The 26,277-nt window shown below is 41.0% G+C and overlaps 1 protein-coding gene across 2 annotated transcripts in view; it reads left to right on the top strand.

Annotated features, from left to right (window-relative positions):
- LOC120539530 (dihydropyrimidinase-related protein 2) overlaps positions 1-26,277 on the top strand; it is a 174,167-nt gene that overhangs the window by 89,630 nt on the left and 58,260 nt on the right. Inside the window, exon 1 of one of the 2 annotated variants that reach the window (XM_039769678.1) lies at positions 25,527-25,762. The exons of the other annotated variant lie outside the window; for it this stretch is intronic. Within the exon in view, the coding sequence (XP_039625612.1) occupies positions 25,721-25,762 (42 nt within the window). The 5' untranslated portion in view covers positions 25,527-25,720. Of the gene's footprint in view, positions 1-25,526; positions 25,763-26,277 lie in introns of those variants that run through there. 2 annotated transcript variants of the gene reach the window in all.

Genomic DNA, 26,277 nt, shown 5'->3' with positions numbered 1-26,277 from the left:
TTTCAACGGCCAAAAATCAGCAGGCAAAAACAAATTTTAAACCAACATGAATGTATTAAAGAATAAGTAGTGTTTATTCATTGTTTCCCTTTCGGTCATATCTGACACAGACACTTCAGAAAGTGCATAAAACAATAAAAAAGCTATAACTGAACAGAATCTATCATAGCAGCACTTAATAAACATTTTGGTCATATCTGACCTAGGCACATCTCAATGTGCACTAAAACAAAATAGTGCACAGTATTAGCAATAACATGTGTTTACCTTTTGAAGTAAAATAAATATTTTGGTCATATATGACCCAGGCACATCATAAAGTGCTTTTAACAGAATAAAAAAGAACAATCAATGCTATCAAAGCAATCAGTGAACAAACCTGTAACAAGTGACTGATAACAGTAACTAACACAGATGAATACAACATCTACTGCACACTGAGGGAACGTGGTTTGTTTTAAATCTCCACACGTGTGATTAGCAGTGCCTTTTTTGTAAAGAAAAAGTTAGCAGTATACATACCTTTTGTTTGGATCAAACTTGAGGTACTGTGAAGGTATATAGGGGCTGTGAGTCCTGGCACTATGTGTTGATTATTTGGTGAAAAAATGTAACATTTAAAATTTGAAATTGACAAATCGTCATGTATAGTAATAATTATTCTTTACGTTTATATAGCGCTTACTCACTACTCAAAGTGCATTGTAAACTGCACACATGGAGGACCTGGAACGCAATCCCATGATTTCCTTGCTGCCGGACTGTGGCATTACTATTACACCACCTACATAGATGTACTTATCTGCATATTTGCTTGATAGTTTAAAATTACAAACACAGAATTTCTGGAGTCAAACTATATTAACCGTAACAAGTTCCTGCAAAACAAGAAAATTCCAAATTTTTGGGATGTTTTCATCAAATACTGTCTTTCCAATTCATTCTTTGCTTTGAGTGTCAATAGGTGTTCATCGTCCTCATAACAACCGTGAATCTGTAGGTTCGAAGGGTGTGAGTGGAGGGCCAACAAGTTATATGAAGAGAAGTGTGTAGATGGTGATTGTCAGTAAAAGGCATTCATTGGAGTAACAGTTAGATTAACTGATTAAAAGTAAGATTAAGAGTCTCCCTGTAAGAATCTTGAATCTCAGGTCTGCCGAGTTGGATGGCTTGCACACTTGACTGATGAATAAGCCTTTACATTCCCACCCTTGGCTGCTCTTTTTCAATCCTGGCCTCTTTGTAAAGCCAGCTGAGTCTTTTCTGTAAATCAACTTCCAACTCCTGAGTCAGCCTTCTCTGCTGTCAGGAAACCTTAAACTCCCCGTTGGAGCCACTTTCTGCTAAATCCAACGAACAATGTAATTCCAGTTACCCCATGCATGCCTGCACCTTTAATTGTCTGTACAGAACTGTGCACTTCACAGAGCATTGGTGTTAGCTTGCCCCCTGACAGACGGAGCAGTCAACCCTTTACTATCCCTTTACCTTCTGGCCTCAGATTCCCCAGCTGGATTCTGTATACTCCGTCTGCCAGCCAACATCTCTTACAATCTCTTGCTAGCAACCTTTGCCTTGATGTATTTTTTATATAAAAGGTTCATGTACCTGCTGGGTTGCCTGCTGTCTAACATCCTGGAAGAATGTTATGTGTTTCTGGCTTTGCCACCCAATGCAGCACACCGTATCCCTGATTCACCACGCAGATCTGAACTGCTACCGCTAACCATTGCTGTAGCGTCTTGCCCTTTACTGGATGCCACCATGTCTTGAGCCTCCCTCCTCTGACTAGCTTTCAGTTGTCTTACTCTCTCTTGTCAGCTTCACAGTTCAACTGATGAGAGAGTACAGAGCTTCACTGCAGCACACAGTCAGGCTCTTTCTTAGTTGGTCCGCCTAACCGATGCTTGCCATTCCCTGGGATCCTGAGGTGGTTTGTTGTGTGGTGGGCACGGCAATGCACTGTATCAGTACATGCTCCCAACCAACCATATAGAAATAGCCAAGTTCAGTGTTTTATCTGTGAAATGAATGAAACCAAGAGAGACACAAACAGGGCCTACAATGAAACTAATGAAGCTTTAAGTTTATGGGCCTTTAACCCCAGATGGTTCCCAGAAGCGACGTTAGTCCACATTGCTTAAAAATGGTAGGTGTCTACTGTCTGAGAAGGTTTTTTTTTAAAAAAAAATAATAGTAATATAGAGTAATTCTGTTCAAGCTTCAGGGCCCCAAAAATGTAGGTCTGTCACTGGATACAAATATAAAGTTATGCTGTTTGTAAGGGTTAAGAAATTTAATAACATATATTGAGGTATGAAATCCTTAATTAGCAAGATGGCAACCACATAATCTTAAACAAATACTTTTGAGTCTTTCATTTATTTTTATATAAAACTTAGATGTGCTTCTCCCGCTCCCTAATTCTTCACTAACATGGCAATAGCAACATTACTAATTGGTGCATATACTGTACCATGGAAGCTCTGCAACAGAAGAAGTGTTGGTAGAAACCATCTTGATTCTAGCACGAATTAAGTCATCCAAAATAGTTTAAAATATAAACAAAAATTAATTGTATTGGAACTCAAACTTAAAAATATTCTTGATAGACCAAAGGGTTTCAGAAATGTGAAAATCCTTTCTTTGCCCCTCTCAGCTTCTGAGCTGCTGTGGACTGTCTAATGTCACCCCCATGTCTACTTCTCTTATGCAAGCTTTCCACAGTTTCACTCTTTCTTTGCAGAAAGCATTTTCGTCCTGTCTCTGAGGAGAAGTCCCAGCAGGCACTTTTAGCTGTAAAAGGAGCTGCTGTGTTACTTGCAGATATGTCACCAGTAACACCCATGTATCTGGTCCCTCTGGTAAATTCAATATCAAAAAATTATTTACTGCATTTCTTGTAGGAGATATCCATGTAGATGTTGATTGCTAGCATGGAGCACGTTTGAGTTGTTAAAATCAAAGGCCTTACAAAGCCTATTGTAGAACACTTCACCTCCCTTGATTACTGTATAGCCACACTGCTGTCTCCATTTGTGTTCTTTCCCAGGGCTTCCAAGACTCTTTTCAAAGAGAAACAGAGACAGGCTAAACTCATTCTTAGTCTGGGATCATGTATTTCTTCAGGTCTTAATGATTGACTAACTTTTTAATCTCTCCTGTCATCTTCTCTGATTGCAGCTTTTTCTCATCCACTCTCACTTTTTCTCCTTTCGTCTGCCCTGGCTTTATTCCCTCATTTCTTTGTTTATATGTTGCCTGCCATTTCCTTTTCAGTTGCATACCAGTTTTGGGCTCTACAGCCTTCAATGTTGGAATCACATTTAACATTTTTAAAACCCATATTGCCGCTTAGTGGCCTGGGGAGAATGCAGTTTCTACTGTCAGCCCAACAGGGCATATCTCTCTGGTTACAAGGTCTGGAAGTTTAAATGTAAGATGGGAAGCCTGCCCCCTGATGTCCCATAGAAGTAGTGTCAATGTCTTCCACTCTGTTGTCCAACTGTTTTTGGAGATTTCACTTTAGGGTCACCACATGACGTTGGGTATGGTGGCCTCTGACTTCCCTCTCTGAATACAGATATATTTTTACACTGCCTGTGTGTTTTTTTTTGTTATCTGCTCTCTACCCTTTTGCTACCCGAATGGTACCCTCTGCACTTCAGGCACCCCTTCACACAATCCTGATAAAAATCTTTGTGAGCTTTAACTCACATTTTAGCCATACGGTGAATTTCAGGAGGTCTGCCCCTTCTAGCCCCTGTTAGCCTCTGCATTCCATTGCAGAAAAAAAAAGTGAAACAAAGAAATGAAAAATGCATAAAAAAGTCTCTTGGACTCCAGCACATGTTGATGTGTTACCCCACCATGACACGTTTTGGCCCCCTTCCAATCACTGAGAAGCAGAAAGCTAGTCTCTCATGCTATGATAACATATATATTAAGAATTTTGCCAGACATTTTTTTCTCTTGTAAACTAATATTTATGGTGTACAAAGTAAACAGAAACAATGCATATCCCTTGAAGTGAATGCAGGAATTTTCGATTAGCCACGCTTTATTTCTAGTATGTGACACAATACTGCAGGAATTTGATTAGCTTCAGCTGCACAGTTAGCCAACTCCTCTTTCAAACCCTCTTCGATGTTTAAAAATTAAGCAGTAGTAATTTGGAGCTTGGCCAGTGATGTTGCTCATAAGCAAACAGTGCAGAATGGTGGATAAAATGTCAAACTGGAAAAGACTGTGTTGCAGATTTAACCCTCGTCATGGATTCCTTGAATCACTTGACCTCCCAGGTCTTCAACAACAGCTGGACACTTTACTGCATTTTTGGATTGGTACATTTATTCATTTTTTATGAAACACGCATTATCCAGAGTCGTGGTAAGCCTGGAGTCTATTGTGGCAGCAGTGGCACAAGGTGCAGTTGGAAGCAACCCTGGATGGGTGCCACTCCATTATGGGGAAACTCATGCACACATATAGACACATAGGCCCAGCACACAGTTATTTGGGAGAAGGGAGGGGAAACATGTACACCCCACTCAGACTGTGATTTATTTGTCAGCTGAAGGGCCTTTTATATCACGTCTACCTGGTTTTCAGCTTTATTTTAAAGTCAAGCTGTCTGGTCATTCCGAGATTGATGTCATCAATGCAGGAGTGGGTTGCATGGCTAAAATATACATCTCACAGTATAATTAAAATGGTTTTGGTACATACCAGTTGCGGAAGATCAGTCCTTTAACACAGACAGACCCGCAGACTCACAATGTCCACACACTTTATTTTTTCGTTCCTATCTACAGCACACAGTGCACAAATCACCCACAATAATGGCTCAGTCCTTTCCTTCTCTGTCTTTTCTTTCTTTAGTCTTCTTCGCTGCCACCCTCACTCCTCTTTTTGCCAGCTCCGTCCTCTGCTTCCCGATTCCGGCTCCCAGAATGGAATGAGGCGGCCCCTTTTATGTTGCACCCGGATGTGCTCCAGGTGTGCTCTGACGATTTTCCTGCAGCACTTCCTGGTGTGGCAGAAGTGCTGCAAAGGCACCCAGAAGCACTCCGGGTGTGCCCAGATTCTCTTCCAGCAGCACTTCCTGGTGTGGCGGAAGTGCTACAGTTCATGGCTCCAGAACCATCCAGGCACCTCCTGAAGGTGGCCACAGGCCCCAAAAGTGTTGAGCTTCCAAGCTCCAATCCCGTGACCCTGATGTAATCCAGGGGGACTACCCTCTTGTGTCCTGTGGGAGATATTGCCTCTCTTCTGGTCCTTCCGTTCTCCAGGCGTCCTGGCCGGGCAAGGGACCCAGAAGTCTGCCACACAGTGTAATGTATTTTTTAACAAAAAAAACAAATATGGCAAGGACTACATGGCATGCATACAAAGGGCATGTCACACTGCACTAGCAATTTTCAGTTTCAGTTTAGCCTTCATTTGCTTAACCTTAGCAACTCGGAGGCAGTCAGTGGCGCACTCCAGTGAAACCAGTCATCTAGTCTGTCATGTCCAGTGACTCACTCCAAATCGTCCACAACTGGTCCCAACAAAATCAAGCTGATTTGATTTCATCTTTAGTTATAGGGGCAGACTGGGTGTATATGACTGCTGACAACCAATGTATGCTCATCTGGAAGTACAAAGCATTGAATACAGCGACAAAGAACGTGGGTGTTTTGGACCACACATACAGAAGGGAAGCTCTTCTGTCTGATGTCTTGTGTTTTATGCACCATGATAGAATAAGGAAAAAGGTAAAAAAAAAAAAAGGCAGAGATTGCGACTGAATGTGCCATATCTAACCCTTCATAAAGCACCGGCTCCGTCAAGCAGCATGCTAGTGGCTATCAGGAAAAGGGTTGATTAAGACTGTGCTGAAAAGTCATCATGCAGTCATTAAATTTGATATGCTCATTGATTTTTTCAGTCGTGTAAATTACCATGGTCTGGCAATGAGATCAGTCCGCATGTCTGACATACAGTGCGACTGGAAGTAACGTAATGTGACATTGGCTTTACTTGTCGAAATGCTTGTTAATGTTTTGATACTCAAGTAGATCTGACACCAAATATACACTCGTCATTAACCAATAAAAGTACAACTTCTTCCTCACTCGCTTACTCCACTGCCATCAAGCAAACACAGTACAAGCAGCAGCTTTTTCCTGTCCTGTCTTCATGTTTGCGTTAACTCACTGTGGAGAAAGAAGTGTGTCTGAGGTCTGTGGTGGATCAGTGTGTGCAGGTTATTTTTTTAAAATAGTGCAATCACACCTTGTAAGTGTAGGTCTGTGGGAGGAAAGCCATGCAGCTGCAAAGAACGAGCATGAGTGCAGTGGAACTCCATGGAGTTTTAGTCCACCTGTACTCACAAAGAGTACAGAAAGGGAAAAAAATGAAAAAGAAAGAAAGGGAATAGAAAATTGGAAAGAAGAGAGAGCAAGATGGCATGATCAGACTAGTGGTGTTTAGTGGAGGAGAGGCAGTCGGGAACACCCTGTGGGAGGTGAGAGGAAAGGTGTTTCTGGGGCAGATCAATCCTGCTGAGCAGTTGGGAGCAGGAATTATCGCAGGCAGTAGGGGTCCTGCTGGACCTATTATGATACCAGAATGAGGGGGCCAGACAGATGGTTTTTAAGTTTACCATCGGAGTTGTCTAGAGCTAAAGTCAGAAAGTTGACTGCATTTGTTAGAGTCTCAGACCCCTGTATGTGAACTGGAAATGTGATCTCGACTGTGGTTTGTTACTGTCTGTCGAACTTATTTATTGTTTTTTGTCTTTTGGCATTTTTATGGATTATTTATTTATGATTTTAGGCACTACACTGTTTTGGACACTTTTTGTTTTAAAAAAAGCACTAAGCACTTTACATACCAGCCTTGTCCTCATTGTTCTAGTCCATCTCAGTACATTGTCTGCAACTGAATATCAACAAAACGAATTAACTGGTTATTGACTTTCACCAAACCAAACTGCCTCTATGTCCGGTCAGTATTCAAGGAGTGGATGTAGAGGTGGTCCACTTACACAAGTACTTGGAGTCCACATTAATGGCAGGTTGGACTGGTCTCAGAACGCAGAGGACCTATATAAAAAGGGCAGAGAAAGCTCCTTTTCCTTAGGAGACGGCAGGTAATATTATTTCAAGTGAGGCCCACTGAATCAACAAGCTAATTAAAAGGGCAACCTCAGTTATGGGACACTCTCTGGACCCCCTGGAGGTTGTGGCAAAGGAGAGAATTAAAACAAAACTGAGTGCCATTATGAACAAAGCTGCACATCCTCTCTCTGAAACACTAACTCTGAGGACTTTCAGTCAACAAGTTATTTAGCAGAAGTGTGTCAAGAAATACTACTGGAGCTCCTTTATACCAACAGCAATACGTCTGCATAATGTCTCAGTGTGACTGTGACTGCCAAATCAGAATTTTTTTTTCGTTTTCATTTTCTTGCGTTATAGTCATTCTGATGTGTATTCAGACCAGAGTTTTTGTAAAAAGACAAATTTCCCCATGGGGACAAATAAAGATCTATCTATCTATCTAACTATCTGTCTGTCTGTCTGTCTACATGACTATCAATGTCACAGGACACTGAAGATGCCAAGGCTGCGAACACCTGGGGCATCATACACACCAATTAGTTTGAACTGCTGGGTAAGGTTTGTAAATAGATAGACTAACTTATTACACACAATTCACACAGAAATGTATATGCAAAGACACTAATATACCTCTATACTTTTGTATGCAATAATTTACACATTTTGTGATACATTTAATTGTGTTTGCAAATTCACTTTTTTCATGTCAGTAACAATTTTTTTCTGTAATCCATACCGCAAAAAGAATTTCATTTGGTAGACAAGATCAACCAGTTTATCAACCATTAGTTACCACCAGGTTGCTATTCATGTCACGTGACCATTGCAATGATGTAAAGGTCTCTGTTGTGCACTTTCCGGTTGTCTGAGATTGCTGACTTTTACCATGCTTTTTGTAGTGATTTAGAATCCCTAACTCTTGGTCTTTTTTGCAGTTTAGTTTTGTGTTTGATTTGGACATCTTGATTTCTGGGATTCCCAGGTACGAACTTTGGCCTGTGTTATTGACTATGTTTCATGTCATTAACCCTTGTTTATTTAATCTGCCACTTACCTACTGTTGGTAAACTATACACTGTAGAGAACATCGGACTTCCTTTTCCCCCACACTAAGCCCTTATATGAAGTTTCAGGTGCTCCCTAACTTGCTGAACTTTTCAGTTTGCCGTGAATCTCCTTCTAATGGATGATGCTCCATACATCTCCTAGAAAACATGAGATAGATTACTAAACCCTCACAAAGCTAATTGATCTGCAGCAGCATCTCTTTGAGGTCCTGTCATGTTATTGACCTCACCACCCTACCATTGAGGAACCCCAGTAAGGGACCTCATTTTGGTCACTTGCTTCTGCAATCTCATTCTTAAAATAACTAACCAAAGTTTGCCATGAAACGTGAAAAAGGAGACATATATTCACCTGTAAATTGAGACATATTTTTTGATCACCACCACTTTCTGATACAAAACTGGCAGTACTGTTATTGCTACATCGATCTGTTGCATGAGAGAGAGGTTTGGAGCACACACTGATACAGCGCATTGCTGCACCCACCACATGACAAACCAACTCAGGATCCCAGATTTGGACCCGAGTACAGCCATGCAATGGGTGACACCTTAGCACCACACTAGTTCAGATGGAATGAAACCAGTGTGAGTTTTTTTTACGGTGGCTGGAGTGCCAATTCTGCCACCAAACCCCAGGTTTTCCCCTGCAGGTTAGAGAGCCTACATACAGGGCTGGATGCAGATTAACGTCATATCCAGGACAGAGCAATTGCAAGTTAACGAAGTAGAGTCACTTTTGGCATTTACGGGATTTGAGCCAGCAATCTTACGATTTCCAGTGCAAATCCCTAGCCTCAGAGCCACCACTCCACCTGTTGCATGACTGGTAATAAAATGGGGTTTAAAAAATGGAAATGATAGTTACTGTCTGCCCTAGTGAAGTAAGAGGATGGTCCCACTTCTGTTGTGACCTAGTCTGTGATGAGGTCCCTTCAGTGCATTTTAAATCTTCTTCTAGTGGACCATGACTGGGATATTTCCCACAGATAGCACCCCAGGATTCACCCCTGCTGTATGCCTGAACCAACTCAACTGGCCACTATCTGAAGCTGGTGCACACTGACTAGAAGACAGACAGTATTCCTGCCTGATCCAGTTGTCACTTCTTTGTTAGCAGTAAGTGCTCTTTATCAGGTAAGAAAATTTGAGAGTGTAGCATTTTTTTTAATTGTATAAATGGTTTTAAATTTTTAACTGGTGTTCAGTCAGGGTTCCGCCCTAGATGGGTTTCAGATGCCTAATTTATATCTATTTTGATCAATTTTTTTATGTTACCATTGTAGATTATTTAGTTTTAATGCTTCAATGTGTATTCTGCTATTTTCCTTGTGATTTGTGGGTTGTTCCCCAAGAGGTGTGGCCACCTGCCCATCACGGCAGGGGACTGTCATCAGCCCTTCAAAGGTTGAGGAAAACCCATAGTCCCTTGCAGTTCATTGAATATGTTCGAAGTGGTGGTGAGTCCTTCTGTATCTAAAAACCCATAGTCCCTTGCAGTTCATTGAATATGTTCGAAGTGGTGGTGAGTCCTTCTGTATCTAAAAACCCATAGTCCCTTGCAGTTCATTGAATGCGCTCGTAGTGGTGGTGAGTCCTTCTGTATCTATTGCTCTGTGTATTTCTGTTGCCACTTTTTGGATTTTGTGTTGGGACTTTGTTCACTTTTCAGATTGCCTATTTTGAAACATTGCCTTCTGTGCCTTTGTGTTCCCTGGAGCTTAATTTTGCTTAATAGAGTCTTTTGTTAACATAAATCTTTTTATTTACAGTATAAAAATTCTGCATACACCCTTGTTGTGTTAATGCCCCAGAGTGGGCATTTTGGGTATTTTGTGGGACTTTCATAACAACAGGTTTAAAAGGGTTGTTCTAGTATTCATGGCGTTAAAGTGTCCTGACACTTTGATGTTTTTTTTTTTTTGTAATACTGCCATCATTTTGTCAATCTGCAGTTTTGCTGTCACTCTTCTCTCAAAACACAGCACAGAGTCCTTGGTGTGACTCTGGTCTCTATCTGAGTAGTACCAGGTTATACAGTTTTCCTTCCACATCTCCATCCACATCCAGTGATAGACTGGTGTCCCGATCTGCTTTGCACCTAGTGCTGATGCGATATGCCACAGTTCCCCAACAACCCTGATTTGTGGATTTTCTTCAACAGACTTTACACAAACAGGCAAACATTCCTTAACGCACAGTAATATTTCAGGCATACCCTGTGTCACCTGATGCAGTAAGTTTTGTGGTTTTAAGTTTAACTCCTTAGTGGCAAATGTGGACTGGGAATTACTGTTCAAACAGCAGGCATCATGTGGGCTTTAAGCCAATGAACAAATGACAACATAAATGTGTTTAGTTAGATGCCCTCTTCCTTAGTAGTGTGCTGAAAATAGAGTAAATTCATTACAATGTAGCTCAAGTGGATACTTGATTTGCTAAATGTATTGGAACCTCAAAAAATTTTTTCAGGCATGTTATGAACTCCTTTGCACTTGGTGTCTGAGATTTTGTGTTTTTCATTTCTATTATACATTTTAGAAATGAATGCCAGTGAGCTGATGTGGCCATGGTAGCTCTTAGTTATTTCCTCAAGCATCTGTAAACACAGGAAGTAATCTGTTTCATTTTTTCCAGTTCTAGCGCTATGACGGAGGCCAGTTTTAAGATTTGCATAATGGCAGCAGTGTGGTGTGTCTAGTGCTACGGGTGTGGGTGGTGGGGAGGACATCCTCTAGAGCTCATTTCCAGACTTAGGCTCTCTTTTGGCCTAAGCACTACTTTTTCAGATTTATCTGTGCTAAAACTACCCAGAGGCTCTTGTATAAACATTAGTGGAAAGTACAGTGTGTTGTCTCCTATATCTCACTGATGGAATTAACCTTCTTCATGTAGTGTAGTAGATTATGATCAGATTCAGTATCATTACACCAGTGCAGAGGAGTTCATGTCACACATCCTAAGAGACTGACCTTAAAAGGTCCCAGTAAGCCTGGCCTAACTAACAGGCTTCTGTTTCTGCTTTCAGACATCCCTGGCATATGAGCATAGTGCCACAGTGGTTAGCACTCCCGCCTCATAGTTCCAGGGTCCTGGGTTCAAATCCCAGCCTAAGCAGTGTCCTTGCAAAGATTGCACATTGTCTATCACACATTTTTCTCTGTATACTCCAGTTTTGTCTTCAATATCCAGAACTGTGAGTTATTTTAACCGGTGACTCTAAATTTGTCCTGTGTTGGGGCGTTTCCTAAGATGCCCTGCAATGCAGGGTTTGTTCCAACATTGCATCCAGGGCTAGCAGGATATGCTTTGGCCCTTCCAGCTCTAAACTGGAGTAAGCAGTGGGATGATGTATATGTTCCTAGTCTTATATATAAATGTCTACACATGGAAGTGTGTGTGTCTGTCTGTCCGACCCAGAAGTGAGGCGAGCATGTCAGCAAAATTAAACCTTGGAAGAAACAGACACTCGTTTAGCCACTTAATACACGAGTGAGGCAAGCACAACGGCAAAATGGTATCCCTTTTACTTTTCCTCCCACCGCTAATACACAAGCGAGGCGAGCACATCGGCAAAATGAAACCTCCTTGGAGAGAAATGCCCAGAGTAGTTACTTTCAATTACCTGATATCACTACAATATCTCTACATTTCAGTTTTTTTTCCTGACGATTTCAACAGTTTCTAGGACCCCAGGCTTTTTACAGCACAGGCTTAAACAGATAGTAATCTATAAACATCCATCCATCCATCCATTATCCAACCCGCTATATCCTAACTACAGGGTCACAGGGGTCTGCCGGAGCCAATCCCAGCCAACACAGGGCACAAGGCAGGAAGCAAACTCCAGGCAGGGCGCCAGCCCACCGCAGTAATCTATAAACAATTTGTAACAAAAGAAAAACTTGCTTCAAGGAGCATATGAATGAGAAGAAGAGTAAGAAATTATTACAAAAGCAGACAACAAAATGATTTATTGGCCCAAAATAGAACTACGTGAATACATGATGGATTTTGATATTAGGTAACATGGAAATATAGGGTGGTCCAGGTCTAATTATACAATTTTCATTACGGTGTAATTTATTACGTTTATTACTTAGAAAATCACCCAAAAAATCCCGGATCATCGAGAAGTGTGTGAAGTGACAACATGAAGAATCGTCTTCGCACAGAACTGGAATCGTCCCCGGATGTATCAAAGTCATCTAGACGATCTTAATCTGCATAATTAGATCTGGACCACCCTGTACAATCTTATGTACATTGTAACATGTGATGTTAAATGATGTTCTGTGGCACATCCAGTAGTCACAAAGAGAGTAGTCCATGGAATCTGTATAGCAGACTATGACTGGCATCTCATAATATTGTACAGATTCTGTTTCTACAGTGCTAACTTCACATTGGCTTTCACAACAGAGGGCTGCAATGAATGATCAAGCACTTTGCTCTTGGAAAATCTTACCACGAAATCCTATTATTATGTGATAGTAACATGGACTTCGTAACAGATTATCAGTTAATTAGACTGAGCTTGAAAAATTTGGAGAGGCTGTCATGGATACACTGTTATACCTACACTTCTGTTAGTGTGTCAGAATACATCATTGGCATATATGCTATCTTCATGTGCAGCTCTAGATGAATCATCCCAAAGGGAGACGTAGAACTCTAGAGATTACCCGATACCAATGCGGACACAGCTAGTAATGGCAGGAGTCAATGACAGGCATTTTAATATGTGCATTAAATAGAGTCCCTTTGTTGTAAGTTATTGGTTCAAGGTATGAGGAGTATCCTGACAATTTGGTGTAGGTTATGGCATTTCAGTAGGCTCATGATAGCCTGCCATGAGATCTGTTGGTCCTCCTGTGGTTATGGTCTGCTTCTCAGTGGGTTTGAGAGCTTTCTCTGACCAGGTATCTCATCTGTATGACCAATGCGAGCTGTAGTGTATAAAGTTGACCTCTCAGCTCCACAAAGATCAATCATCTAACCAACACACTTAATCCAAATAATATTTGAAAGAGGGCCTGAGCCTATCCTGGTACAAAGCAGGATTTGGCCTGTGGCAGACCAGCTCAGTGGTTCATGCGACTAATGAACATGTCATGGAGGCAGCACATCTGTGCCTAGGCCACTGTGTGATCTCAATCACGTCCAGTTACTGTTTTTATTTGGTGAGCCCACTATTTGGGCCTTTAATAGTAACATATCTTACGTGACGCCTTTTATTTAAATTGGACCATTGCTTCTGAGTAAATCCATTATTTGTGTTAGTTTACAAAAAGCAGTAAAATAAAAAGTATCTGGAGAAATTTGGTGGTGATAACTTGTTCATTATTTAGAGTTCTTTTTTTACATTTATGTAGTTGTCATCCCAGCCTTGTGTTAGACACAACATTTTAAGGCTTCTAAGACTAAAAAGGATAGCAGCTTTGTAGAAAGCTGGAATTCAGCAATTGTTAGCAGAAAAACACTGGACATGTATAATTTAGGGTGGAACTTTTAGAAGGAGGTCTGCTGCCATTACACATTTCTTCAATTTTGTAAAAACTTACATCTGGGACTGCACTCCAGAAATCTGCCTGGCTATTCGTAAATTAAAAATGCCTCATCCTACATTTGTACATTTTCATGCCATCTTATCTTCCTCAGGAGCTTTTATGGCATTATTATGGCAGCAGGAGACACAAGGAAGTAATCCACTCTAGCTGAGTTGCCAGCACATTACATCTGCAAATTCTAAATGATTGCTGTGGGATAGCAATTTGAATTTAAACATGAACTAAACAGCCTGCCTGTATTTTCTTTAAGTTTAAATATAATACATTTAAACTACTACTAGGAAAGATGTAGGAGCCCTGCATTATTTGATGTAATGGTCATTCAAGATGGAGTAACTGACATAACACCTTCAAAACCAGTGGAAACTCTGAATGAAAGCTAAGCTTTACACAGTGCAGACAATAAACAGTATACAGTGCATGGGAAACCATGATGAGCAAACCCGCTAAGGATTATGGCATTACGGAATAGCAAGCGTTAGTCTTAACCGAGTGTTGCATTTCAAAGCAGTCAAATTACAGTCCTCAAGCAGATGCTTCGACATTTGTAATTAAGCTGCTGTGCAGTACAAGGAGGGCACTGTGATTCTCGTTCTTCCTGGTTAAGAGCACAAAAAATGTATGTGTGGAAATTGTGGTTAGCATTATCATGCCTGCCTTCTGGGTTGCAATAGAATACAGAGAAGCCCAAAGTTCTTCTTATGAAGAAATATTTTGTGTTATGGCAGTTAGGGGTGTCACGCATTCCGGTTCCCAGACACAGTTAAACAGAGCACTTCTGGGATGAGGAGGGGCTGGAGGTACTTAGCATGAACACGTGGCTGTTAAATCTAAAGGGTCTGTGTGATGTCATCCTGTCATCATGGACCAATACCTCAATGGAATGTTTCCAATGCCTCATTGGATCCCACAGAATTGAGTTTGTTCTGAAGTCAAAGTGGGGGTGCAGTCTGACACTAGCAAGCTGAACTATAACTAGTAAAATGGCTACTATTCAAGTGACGGAGATAAAAAAGGATTTCAAATTTTAAGAAGAGCAGATGTTTCCCAGATACAGAATGATTAGGGTGGTGTAGAAGTAGTATAAAGACATGGTCCTGACAATAGCGAGCATCACTGATTAGTGTGAAAAGAGGGGAAGTGTCCAGCTAATAAACATAGACTTCTCAGAATTGAAAGACAAAAAAATGAACAACTAAAGGCTGGATTAAGACCCCGCACAGGCCCCTAGGTGACTAAACTACGTAATAGAGTGTTAATTAGCCTTTTTCAAATGTAGCATGTGGACAACTGGGACGTTTAATTCAGCGTGGTGTTTCTGTTTATTTTGCTTTATAAAATCTCCCTATGGTTATTTGTACTCACAGATACTCCATTGTTTCAAAAAGGAAAGATCCTATACTATTTAGGGCCCCTGGACATGCACCCAGAATGACCTGGAACGACGAATCAGTATCCCACTTGATAGAGAAGGGAGGGTCAGCAAATAGAAGGTTTGCTCCAAAATCCTGAATTGAAATAAGATAGCTCAGGAAATGGATGGAAGAATGATAAATGAAGAATGAAGTATGAATCTTCACAGGCAAGTGGCTTAGCTTAACTAAGTCTTAGTTAATGTCCTGCCCATTGTTGATCTATACCTTGCACCCAACCATGTCTGTCAGTCAGGAGCATACACAAATGGGTGGCAACAGTGGCTCAAGTGCCATTTTCACCTATTAGGACCTAAATGACTACTTCTGATATTCCTTTTCGTTGTAAGAAACAAAGAAAAAGCAACAATAAATACTGTGACTTGGTAAAGCCAGGTAAGCTACTGTTTACTATCCCAGATGGAAATAAAATATAGTCTTAGATAATTATTGTTATTATTTTTACAAAAAAATGTATAACTGATATTTGCATGCTGGTCATTTGATTTATATTATGTTATGACACAAAAGGTAGCTTTAATTTCTTCACACAAGCTGTGCATATTCACTTTGGTTATAACACGAGATGTTCCAGTTGGCTTGTTATACTTATACATCTCTACTCACTTATTAGTATTAGGAGTTTATACAAAAACTGTTTTTTACAGTGCACAACATTTTCCACCTATAAACTCAAATGCACTGCAACCAAGCAAGACAACGGAAAACTACGAGTTCTTGTGAGAGGCATCTCTGTGTCTGCACACTTTTTGAGAGGAAAAGTGAGGAACTGATTTTGCATTTCAGATTTGGCAGTGCCAGTCAAGCTCAGTCGGGTCTGTTGACAGAGCTCAGAGTACTTTTTCAGCATACACCTGCCCAAAGAATAGCACCCAAGTAATGCTGGGTATATTAAAAGAGTTTGATGCTAATTTAGTGTTTCCAACACGGTTTCAGTTGATGAAAATCTAGGCCACGTTGCCTCTATCAACAAAAACTCATGAAGGATGTCTTGCTAAGCTCAACTTGCTTAAGTCCAAACTTAGAAATCTGTGTAGACAAGAATGGCTATCTGATGTTCTGATTCTGCCAAGAAAGATACGGCTACTAAGATGAAGTCATTATAGTCTATTGGAACATGGGATCCAAAAGGAAGATTTTGCTATAAAACCCAAAAGCTGACAACACCAAGAAAGCAAAATTGTACTATTATTTTTCTTTTGTTTTTTTCCTGAGAGATCTTAATACATGCAGTATTGTACTACCGTCAGAAGGTGTGAGCAAAGTGACGAAGAAGAGCTTCTGAACAAAGAAAGAATAGTGTACTGAAGATCTTTCCATGTGTGCTGGATCAAGCCAATCAGGAAAGGAACAAAGCATCGCCTACAGCAAACCATAAGTGTACCCACTTTGGTACCGAGAAGTATTAATTGTGACTTAGTAGATAAGATAAAAGCATCTAATGTATTATGGCATTGGTATCACTGTAACTGAAAAAGTAATAACCTTTGTGAAGACTGAGTTCTAGCTGTTATGGGTTTCTCTCCCTAAATCAAGTAGGAAGTTCAAAGCAGAATCTCTCATACACACTCACTTTATGTGGGGGTGGGGTAAACATGGACAGGCTAGTGTGGTGAAGTGTGTTAAGGGTCCGTAGCAGTGTGGTTAAAAAAAAAAAAAACCAGTTATCACTTGAGCTCGATGGGTGTGCATGCATGAAGTAGTATAGCTGTGTGGCCGCAAAATGCAAATATCAATTCAGCCGGTCTGCTCATTGACGCTCTGTGGGTTGTTAATGAAAGCAGCACCTGCAACCACAACTATATAAAGAGAGGCCAAGTACACTAGAAGAAAGAAAGCAAAAAAGAAATTGAGCAAAAATTGATGAGGAAAGAGAGAGGGAATATAATCATTTGGGAGCCAATTTGTTTAAGCTTTCAGGGAAGCACCACAAAGGAACTGAGTGACAGGCATTCCATGGGCTGACCATATTGCTCCTGCTGACTAGCAGAGAATAGAAGCATTCGAAAACTCCAAGGTTCCTGAAGACACCAAGGGATGGGGGAAGTAGAAGGAAGTTGGGCTCAGTGCCTCCCGGAAGATATCGACGGACAGGTGGGCAGGATGGGAGTCATTTGGGGGCTGCTGTCACTGGTGTCTCACCTCTGCAGAGTATACCCAAGAGTTGGGGGAGTGCAGCAAGAACAGAGAGAGAGGGACAAGAGAGAGAGCAGCACTAGAAAGATGAGCTAAAGGCTGATTCGGATCCTGGTTTTCTCCTTGGTTTTCAAGAATTATCTGTTGGCTTTATTTATTGCTTTTAGCTTCTTCATATGCAAAGAGATTATACAAAACATTTATTGACTAGAGAATTGTCAGGAATGTTTGTAGATTAATTCAAGAAGGACAATAAAAAATACAATGCACTAATGCACCAATCTTATTTATTGTTATGTGTCCTTATGGCTCTAGCCATCCTGGTCATGACTTTTGATGTCTACGTTCAAGGTGGAGATTATGCCAGTTGCAGGGAACCTGGGCATCACAACTATTGATGAGGAAGTCAATGCCACCTCTATGGTACAGGCACTAGAAACTTTATAACTAACTTAAGAACTTATCCATCTTGGCCACATGAATTGAAAGATCAGAATTCATAAGTTATATGCATTTATACTTGCATGTATCCATCTTTTATTATCCTTATGTTATAAATAAATTATGTTATTTGGTGTATTTCAGCAAGTGTGTTTAGGTTTGGAGTATTTGTTGAAAAATGGACTATCACCACGTCCAAACCACAATAGAAAAAGTCAAAGTTATTTCATGTAGATTTTCGCCATTCATAAATTGTACAGATCTCTTTATATTTCTGGCATCCAGACTGTAAGGTGAAACAGAGGTCCTTCACACAACTTTCAGCATACTGTATATAAAATAATTTTATGTTCCAATTCAGGGTTCTAGATCATAATGATTTTCATGCTGAAAATCTAAAACACAAAAAAGAATGGTAACCTGTGGTACCAAATGACCAGTGGCTTCCTGAATATCTGAAACACAAAAGGCAGTTTGTGCAGGAAAATAATCTTTGATTTGATGTACAGTAATCCCCCCTCGATCGCAGGGGTTGCGTTCCAGACCCCCCCGCGATAGGTGAAAATCCGCGAAGTAGAAACCATACAGTGAGATGCAAAAGTTTCGGCAACCTTGTTAATAGTCATTATTTTCCTGTATAAATCGTTGGTTGTTACGATAAAAAATGTCAGTTAAATATATCATATAGGAGACACACACAGTGATATTTGAGAAGTGAAATGAAGTTTATTGGATTTACAGAAAGTGTGCAATAATTGTTCAAACAAAATCAGGCAGGTGCATAAATTTGGGCACTGTTGTCATTTTATTGATTCCAAAACTTTTAGAACTAATTATTGGAACTCAAATTGGCTTGGTAAGCTCAGTGACCCCTGACCTACATACACAGGTGAATCCTATAATTAGAAAGAGTATTTAAGGGGGTCAATTGTAAGTTTCCTCCTCCTTTAATTTTCTCTGAAGAGTAGCAAGATGGGGGTCACAAAACAACTCTCAAATGACCTGAAGACAAAGATTGTTCACCATCATGGTTTAGGGGAACGATACAGAAAGCTGTCCCAGAGATTTAAGCTGTCTGTTTCCACAGTTAGGAACATATCGAGAAAATGGAAGACCACAGGCTCAGTTCAAGTTAAGGCTCGAAGTGGCAGACCAAGAAAGATTTCGGATAGACAGAAGCGACGAATGGTGAGAACAGTCAGAGTCAACCCACAGACCAGCACCAAAGACCTACAACATCATCTTGCAGCAGATGGAGTCACTGTGCATCGTTCAACCATTCGCGACTTTACACAAGGAGATGCTGTATGCAGAGTGATGCAGAGGAAGCCTTTTCTCCACCCACAGCACAAACAGAGCCGCTTGAGGTATGCTCAAGCACATTTGGACAAGCCAGCTTCATTTTGGAATAAGGTGCTGTGGACTGATGAAACTAAAATTGAGTTATTTGGGCATAACAAGGGGCGTTATGCATGGAGGAAAAAGAACACAGCATTCCAAGAAAACACCTGCTACCTACAGTAAAATATGGTGGTGGTTCCATCATGCTGTGGGGCTGTGTGGCCAGTGCAGGGACTGGGAATCTTGTCAAAGCTGAGGGACGCATGGATTCCACTCAGTATCAGCAGATTCTGGAGACCAATGTCCAGGAATCAGTGACAAAGCTGAAGATGTGCCGGGGCTGGATCTATCAACAAGACAACGACCCGAAACACTGCTCAAAATCCACTAAGGCATTCATGCAGTGGAACAAGTACAACGTTCTGGAATGGCCATCTCAGTCCCCAGACCTGAATATAATTGAAAATCTGTGGTGTGAGTTAAAGAGAGCTGTCCATGCTCGGAAGCCATCAAACCTGAATGAACTAGAGATGTTTTGTAAAGAGGAATGGTCCAAAATACCTTCAACCACAATCCAGACTCTCATTGGAACCTACAGGAAGCGTTTAGAGGCTGTAATTTCTGCAAAAGGCGGATCTGCTAAATATTGATTTCATTTCTTTTTTGTGGTGCCCAAATTTATGCACCTACCTGATTTTGTTTGAACAATTATTGCACACTTTCTGTAAATCCAATAAACTTCATTTCACTTCTCAAATATCACTGTGTGTGTCTCCTATATGATATATTTAACTGACATTTTTTATCGTAACAACCAACGATTTATACAGGAAAATAATGACTATTAACAAGGTTGCCCAAACTTTTGCATCCCACTGTATGTTTGTATGGTTATTTTTATATATTTTAAGCCCTTATAAACTCTCCCACACTGTTTATAAATATTCCCTGCATAGTTATACAGCATAATCCCTTTGTATTCTCTTAGATATTAGGTAAGATTCATTGAAATTATGTATGTAAACACACTGTTTATATACAGTAAAACCTAAATATTATTTTAAAGATATCGAGTGTCTCCGATATCACATATGTTACAGCCATTACGATAGACAGGCCACCAGCAATAAATACGTGCAATGCAAGAAAAATTGTATACAGTAAATGTGTGTACAGTGACACTAAATGTACGTACATGTACTAAGTACTGTAAGTAGAAAATTAATTATGGTTACTCACCAACAATGACACGATGACTTGTCCGATAACTATGAGTTTAGTTTTACTGCACAACAAAGGAGAGCGTTACAGCCCTTCTAAAAGAGCCACTTCAGGCAAATGTGTATCACCGCTGTTATTCTTCTTCAATCCAAATCCCTAAAGCAGATTCCATCCAGACTACTGCCTTATTACATTCACTTACAACTCGTTTTGCACCCTGGTTAAAAGGACACTGCGGCCGTAGATCTTATATTCTTTCCTACTTTTTAAGTAAAAAGAATCATAGCCTCATCGATGCTGTAATGGCTTCCTACAGCGGTGGAGCTTTTCCCTTCTTTCAACAAATCCAAAACGTTTACCTTTTCGGCAATCGTTAACATCTTCCGTTGGCGCTTGGGCACAGACCCTGAAGCAGTAGCAGGAGCAGATTGTTTTGGAGCCATAATGAAGGGCTTGACTACGCACAAAGATAAACACAAAAGAGCACAAAAGTTAACTCTTTACACAGCGAAACACGTTGATGCTGAATGAGCAAGACGAGACTTCTTGGTTAACACCGCATTCAGCACACAGGAACTTAACTGCATGCTCTGATTGGTTAGCTTCTCAGCCATCCGCCAATAGCGCCCCTTGTATGAAATCAACTGGGCAAACCAACTGAGGAAGCATGTACAGGAAGTAAAAAGACCCATTGTCCGCAGAACCCGCGAAGCAGCGAAAAATCCATGTTATATATTTAGTTATGCTTACATATAAAATCCGCGATAGAGTGAAGCCACAAAAGTCGAAGCGCGATATAGCGAGGGATTACTGTACTATCATGTGAACGAATGCTGTCAAGGTCCATTTGGTATTTCATGAAAATGTTACAGAAAGGGTGGCACGGTGGCGCAGTGGTAGCGCTGCTGCCTCGCAGTTGGAAGACCTGGGTTCACTTCCTGGGTCCTCCCAGCGTGGAGTTTGCATATTCTCCTTGTCTCTGCGTTGGGGTGCTCTGGTTTCCTTCCACAGTCCAAAGACATGCAGGATAGGTGCATTGGCGATTCTAAATTGTCTGGGGTGTGTGTGCCCTGCAGTGGGCTGGCGCCCTGCCTGGGGTTTGTTTCCTGCCCTGGGATTGGCTCTGGCAGACCCCCTATGACCAAATGTCCTGTATAATTAAAATAACAGAAATAAAAGTTGGCACTAATTTGTGTTCAGGGTTAAAATGCAACAAATTCTGTCTTGTAAAGAGCCACTGGGCTGTCAGGACAGGCTCTAATGCACTGTGACCGTGATTTGAATTTAGTGGGTTCAGAAGTGGATGAATGCTATTGCTTGCAGTACAGTGCCTCACGTGTGCAGTGTTGCTGCGGTGGGACACTTAAGAGGCAATTAAAGAGTGAATGTCACTTACTTTAACACAGACTAACCATGGAGATGCTTGAGATAATTAAAAAATACTGCAAGTTACCTTCCATTTTGGCAGAATATGTCTTAAAACTAATCTGTATTAAAAACATACTTAAGATGATACCAGAGTTCTGAGGGTACTCACTAAAAGAAGTCTAGAGCAGTGGTTCCCAAACTCAGTCCTGGAGACTCCACAGTGGCTTTAAGTTTTTATTCCAACCAATTTCTGTTTTTAATTGGACTCTATGCCTAATGAAGTGAGCTGCTATTTCTGAGTTTTTGTGTTTTGGGTGCAATCTAGATATTACAAACCTAAATTTGGTAATTTCTATTTTTTTTTTCTTTAGTTTGGTATTTATTTTATTAATATTTTATTATTATATGGGAAAAGTGTATTTTGTATCTTGCATTGTGATTTTCCAGGTGTTCTGGTTATTTAATTCATTATTTACTAATTAGTGTGTCAGACTCTGAAGTAGTTGCAGCCTTTCACCTTTTAGTGTTGTTTAACGGAGTGTCTGCTCTGCTTGTTTTTAATTTTTATGATTAGGATACAATGAAGGGGGCAAACTACACAGAAAGAGGGCAAAATAATAAGAAAACAACTAAAAGAGATTTAAGTGTTTAAAGCTTTAGAAAAAGAAGAGATATTTCTACATGTTTTATAAATGTAAAAATGACACTTCTGTATTTTTCTACAGAATAAGAGAAGTAAAAATAAAATTCCTGAATTATTAAGATCATTTATTATAAATTATTGAATCTGGTTGGAACAAGAACATGCAGCCACTGTGGGTCCTTATGCTGTGTTCATGTGTTCTCAGACATGCTAAATCTGAGTTGTCAAGTTGGAAATGCCACGTGAACACTTGGCAAACCCGGAATTACAGCTCAGACAATTTAGACAAAACAAAGCTACCCGAATTATCCGAGCTGTGATGTAACCCTGACCTTTCACCTCAGTTCATTTTTTAAAATACAGCATATAACTAGTCAGCCTGAAATGGCATTTTTTGTTGAAAAAAACAGTATGGTTATGGAGCTAAGTGATACATATTTAATATGTTTAATTTTTCTCCTAATTTCCACAAAAAAATGCCATTTATCTTACTTTTGGCAGACCGAGTAACAATTAACAGCAATCTCTAATTTTTTTGAATAGTCCAAGCGGAAACCAATGTGAACGCACTGAAGTACAAAGGTGAAACCTCACAACTTGGAGCTCTGAATAGTCCAAGAGCATGTGAACGCAGCATCAGGGCTGAGTTTGGGAACCACTGGATTTAACCACTGAATTTGGGATTACACATGTAAGAAGTAAGGAGGCGCAGCATAGTGGAACAGTGGTAGTGTTGCTGCGCCGCAGTAAGGAGAACAGGGTTTGCATCCCAGGTCCTCGCTGTATGGGGTTTGCATGATCTCCGTGTGTCTGGGTGGGATTCCTCTGGGTGCTATGGTTTCCTTCCACTGTCTAAACACATGTAGATCAGGTGAACTGGCTCCAGTGTGTGTTTGGGGCATTGGTGTGTTTGTCCTCCGATGAACTGGCACCCTCTGCAGTGTTTGTTCCTGCCTTGTACCCAATGATAGCTGGGATAGGCTTCAGCCCAAACACTGTGACCCTGGTCTGGATTAAGTGAGTTAGGAAATTACATGACATGCAAGTATGGAATGAAGATCAAAATAACAAAAACAAAAGAGATGTGCATAACAAAAGAAAGAACAATGAATATTTGCAATAAGAACTGGAGAACACATCTTGGGAGAAGTGGACAGCTTCAAATATTTGGAAAGTATGCTGTCAAGGAATGGAAGATGTGAAAAAGAGGACCTATATGTACAAACATGGGAAAAGCAGCCCTTCAATGTGAAATGAAAATTGATAGCAAAGAGAATGTATAGAACTCCAAAGGAAATAATGTTAAAAACAGTAATCTGGAGTGTTGCATTGTATGAAGCTGTGACGTAGACTATTAGGAAAAGGCATATAAATTGATTTGAAGCATCTGCACTCTGGGTGAGGAGAAGGATGGAAAAGTTCACTTGGATGGATAAATTATGTAATGAAAAAGTGCAAGATTAGGGATGGTGAAGAAAGGAACATACTGGAAAGAGTATGAAGGTGTCAAAAGAACAGAATCGGACATGTACTAAGAGGAAATGGATTGTTGACAATAAAGCTGGAGGATAAAAAATAGATTGAAAGAAATTGAGAGGAATGCCAAGGCAGGACATGTTATCTGAAAGATGGTAAATCACACCAAGAAGTGAAAAGTAGATAAGAAGACAGAATACAATGGAGGAACTGGCGATCGAAAGACCTGCCCAATACTCTTAAAATAGTGTGTCTTTATTGGCACTTTATGGTTCTTTACTGGGTTGTGTGGTTTATCGTAGCTTCATTGCTTGACAAAGAACCATTTCATTCTGGGAAGGGTTCTTTGTGCTTTGAAAAACTTCCTAATATGTAGAAGAAACCTGAAATCTTTATTGTATGACAGGCTGCCTAGCAGGACACTGACAGATTAACAAAACCTTAAGTTAGCCTGTGTTGCTGTATGTATGCAGCAAAAGTCCTTTTAAAATCATGAACCATTGTTATTCACAAATCTTTTGCTATCTATTCATGGTTACTTACTGTATGGAGTTCTTTCTGGAGCCTTCATGTGGATGGGTGTTTTAGGAAGGAAAAATTATTAAACGACTACTCTAACAAACTATTCTAGCACCTTTATTTTTAAGAGTGTACAGCAGATACCTAAAGAAGGACTGTCTTAAATGGTAAAAAGCAAATCTGTCCATTTTCACACATTCAAAACTTTTTAGGTCCCAATTCAGCAGTGCAGTGAATAGGAAGCTATACTGGCAACTCTGGACATAAAACAGGTGCTAGCACTGGATGGAATGGTGTTACTAAACTGGGCGCACCTCCTGTTCTGGTACTTTACAAATAAATACTGTACAATAACTGCAGGAAAATTTGCTCTGCTTTATGTATGGTGCATCATCCATCCATTTTATGAACGTGGATTTAAATTATAGAATTGCAGGGTGGACCAAACCTAGACAGGATGTGCAGTGCACACTTTTTCGCTCCAGGCCACTTTAGAATTATTTATCCCTCGACTGAACACTCATTTTTTTACAGTATGCATTGATTCCATTGTAACTGAGAACATGCTAACTCCAGAAGGGCCTCCCAAGCTCACCTACAGTATGTCGCTTCCATCTTTGATAGTATCATTCATTCAATTTAAGGCATATGTACGCCCAACATTTATCAATGAGGTATCAAAACCTTTTCAAATTATAAACCATAAAATAAAATACGGTCAATCGCGCCTGCGAAGCAAGCACTTATCAAGAGCAATGGATAGCGTTGTTCTTTGTGTGCGCCGCTCTGTAGCCCTTGTGGTTCTACCTGGGAGATGTCAATAGCAGCATCATCAGCATATCTCGAACAGCCATTCATCACGGCGCCGACTGAAATAACGTCATGGTATCCAAAGAAACGGATGGGTGCCGCCGATCATTGGTAAGCAATGTCAAAGCACACGGGTCCAATACAAATGCAGACTTTCAAACAATAAAAAATAATCGTGTCTGACATGGGGCCGTTAAAAAAGGACACACTGGCAGAAATGAACTCCTCCTTTCTTTCTGTCCCGGCTGCTGGTGCTTTTGGAAAAGGAGGAGAAGAAGGAGGAAGCGGCTGACGGATCTCATTCCAGCTTCAGTCCGCCACTACCTCCATTCCCCCTCTACCTCCTCCCTCTTCAACTGGGAGGGGCCCGGCGCATGCGCGAAGGCCTACGCTTCTGCTTCCAGTCTGTCTCTGTCTGGCGGCGCGCGTTGGTGCAGCAGAAAGAAGCGCGGCGCGGCGGTGGAGAAGACGGCCAGTGAGCGAGTAGGCGTGCAGCGTAGCAGATCTCTCGATCCAGCAGAGGAGACCAGTGCAGTGCAAGACAAGGGCGGAGCGGAGTGCTAAGCAGCGAAGAGTGCACGACATCATGTCTGGGTACCAGGGCAAGAAGAACATCCCCCGCATCACGGTGAGTGCCGGGGCCGTGGCAGCGGCAGCAGCAGGTGTGTCTTTGTGCTCCCGCTTGGTTTGACTTGCACCGCGTCTCGTCCTGTTTCTGTTCTCGTTCACGCACATCTGTGAAAGCAACGGCCCGCTTCCATCTCTTGTCTCTTCGTCAGGATATCCCGTTATAGCCGCCAGAAAATAACGGGAAAATGAAAACGGTTTGCAGAAGTGACAAACCACAGTGTCTGCGCCTGGTTTTGCCGGAAAACCACGGAAAGCGGCACACAACAACGACAGATGCACCGCACCCGCCCGCCCGCTCGCTTTGGCATTGTTCGAGCAGCGCTGCTCGATTCAGAGCGCTTCTTGCTTCATTGTGCATCATACCGAGATTGTGATTCATTTTTGTAAAGATAAGGGGATGGGGACTGCCTTGTGTTTGTGTGCTTTATCCGCTCAGAAGAGATAATGGCGAATGCGGGAAAGCGGATGGGCAGCATAATGGGGAGCGGCAGATGGAGCCACTGCCCTCCTGGT

This window comes from Polypterus senegalus, chromosome 11 (assembly GCF_016835505.1).
Source record: "Polypterus senegalus isolate Bchr_013 chromosome 11, ASM1683550v1, whole genome shotgun sequence".
NCBI lineage: Eukaryota > Metazoa > Chordata > Cladistia > Polypteriformes > Polypteridae > Polypterus > Polypterus senegalus.
This window is presented reverse-complemented; position numbering and strand designations above follow the sequence as displayed.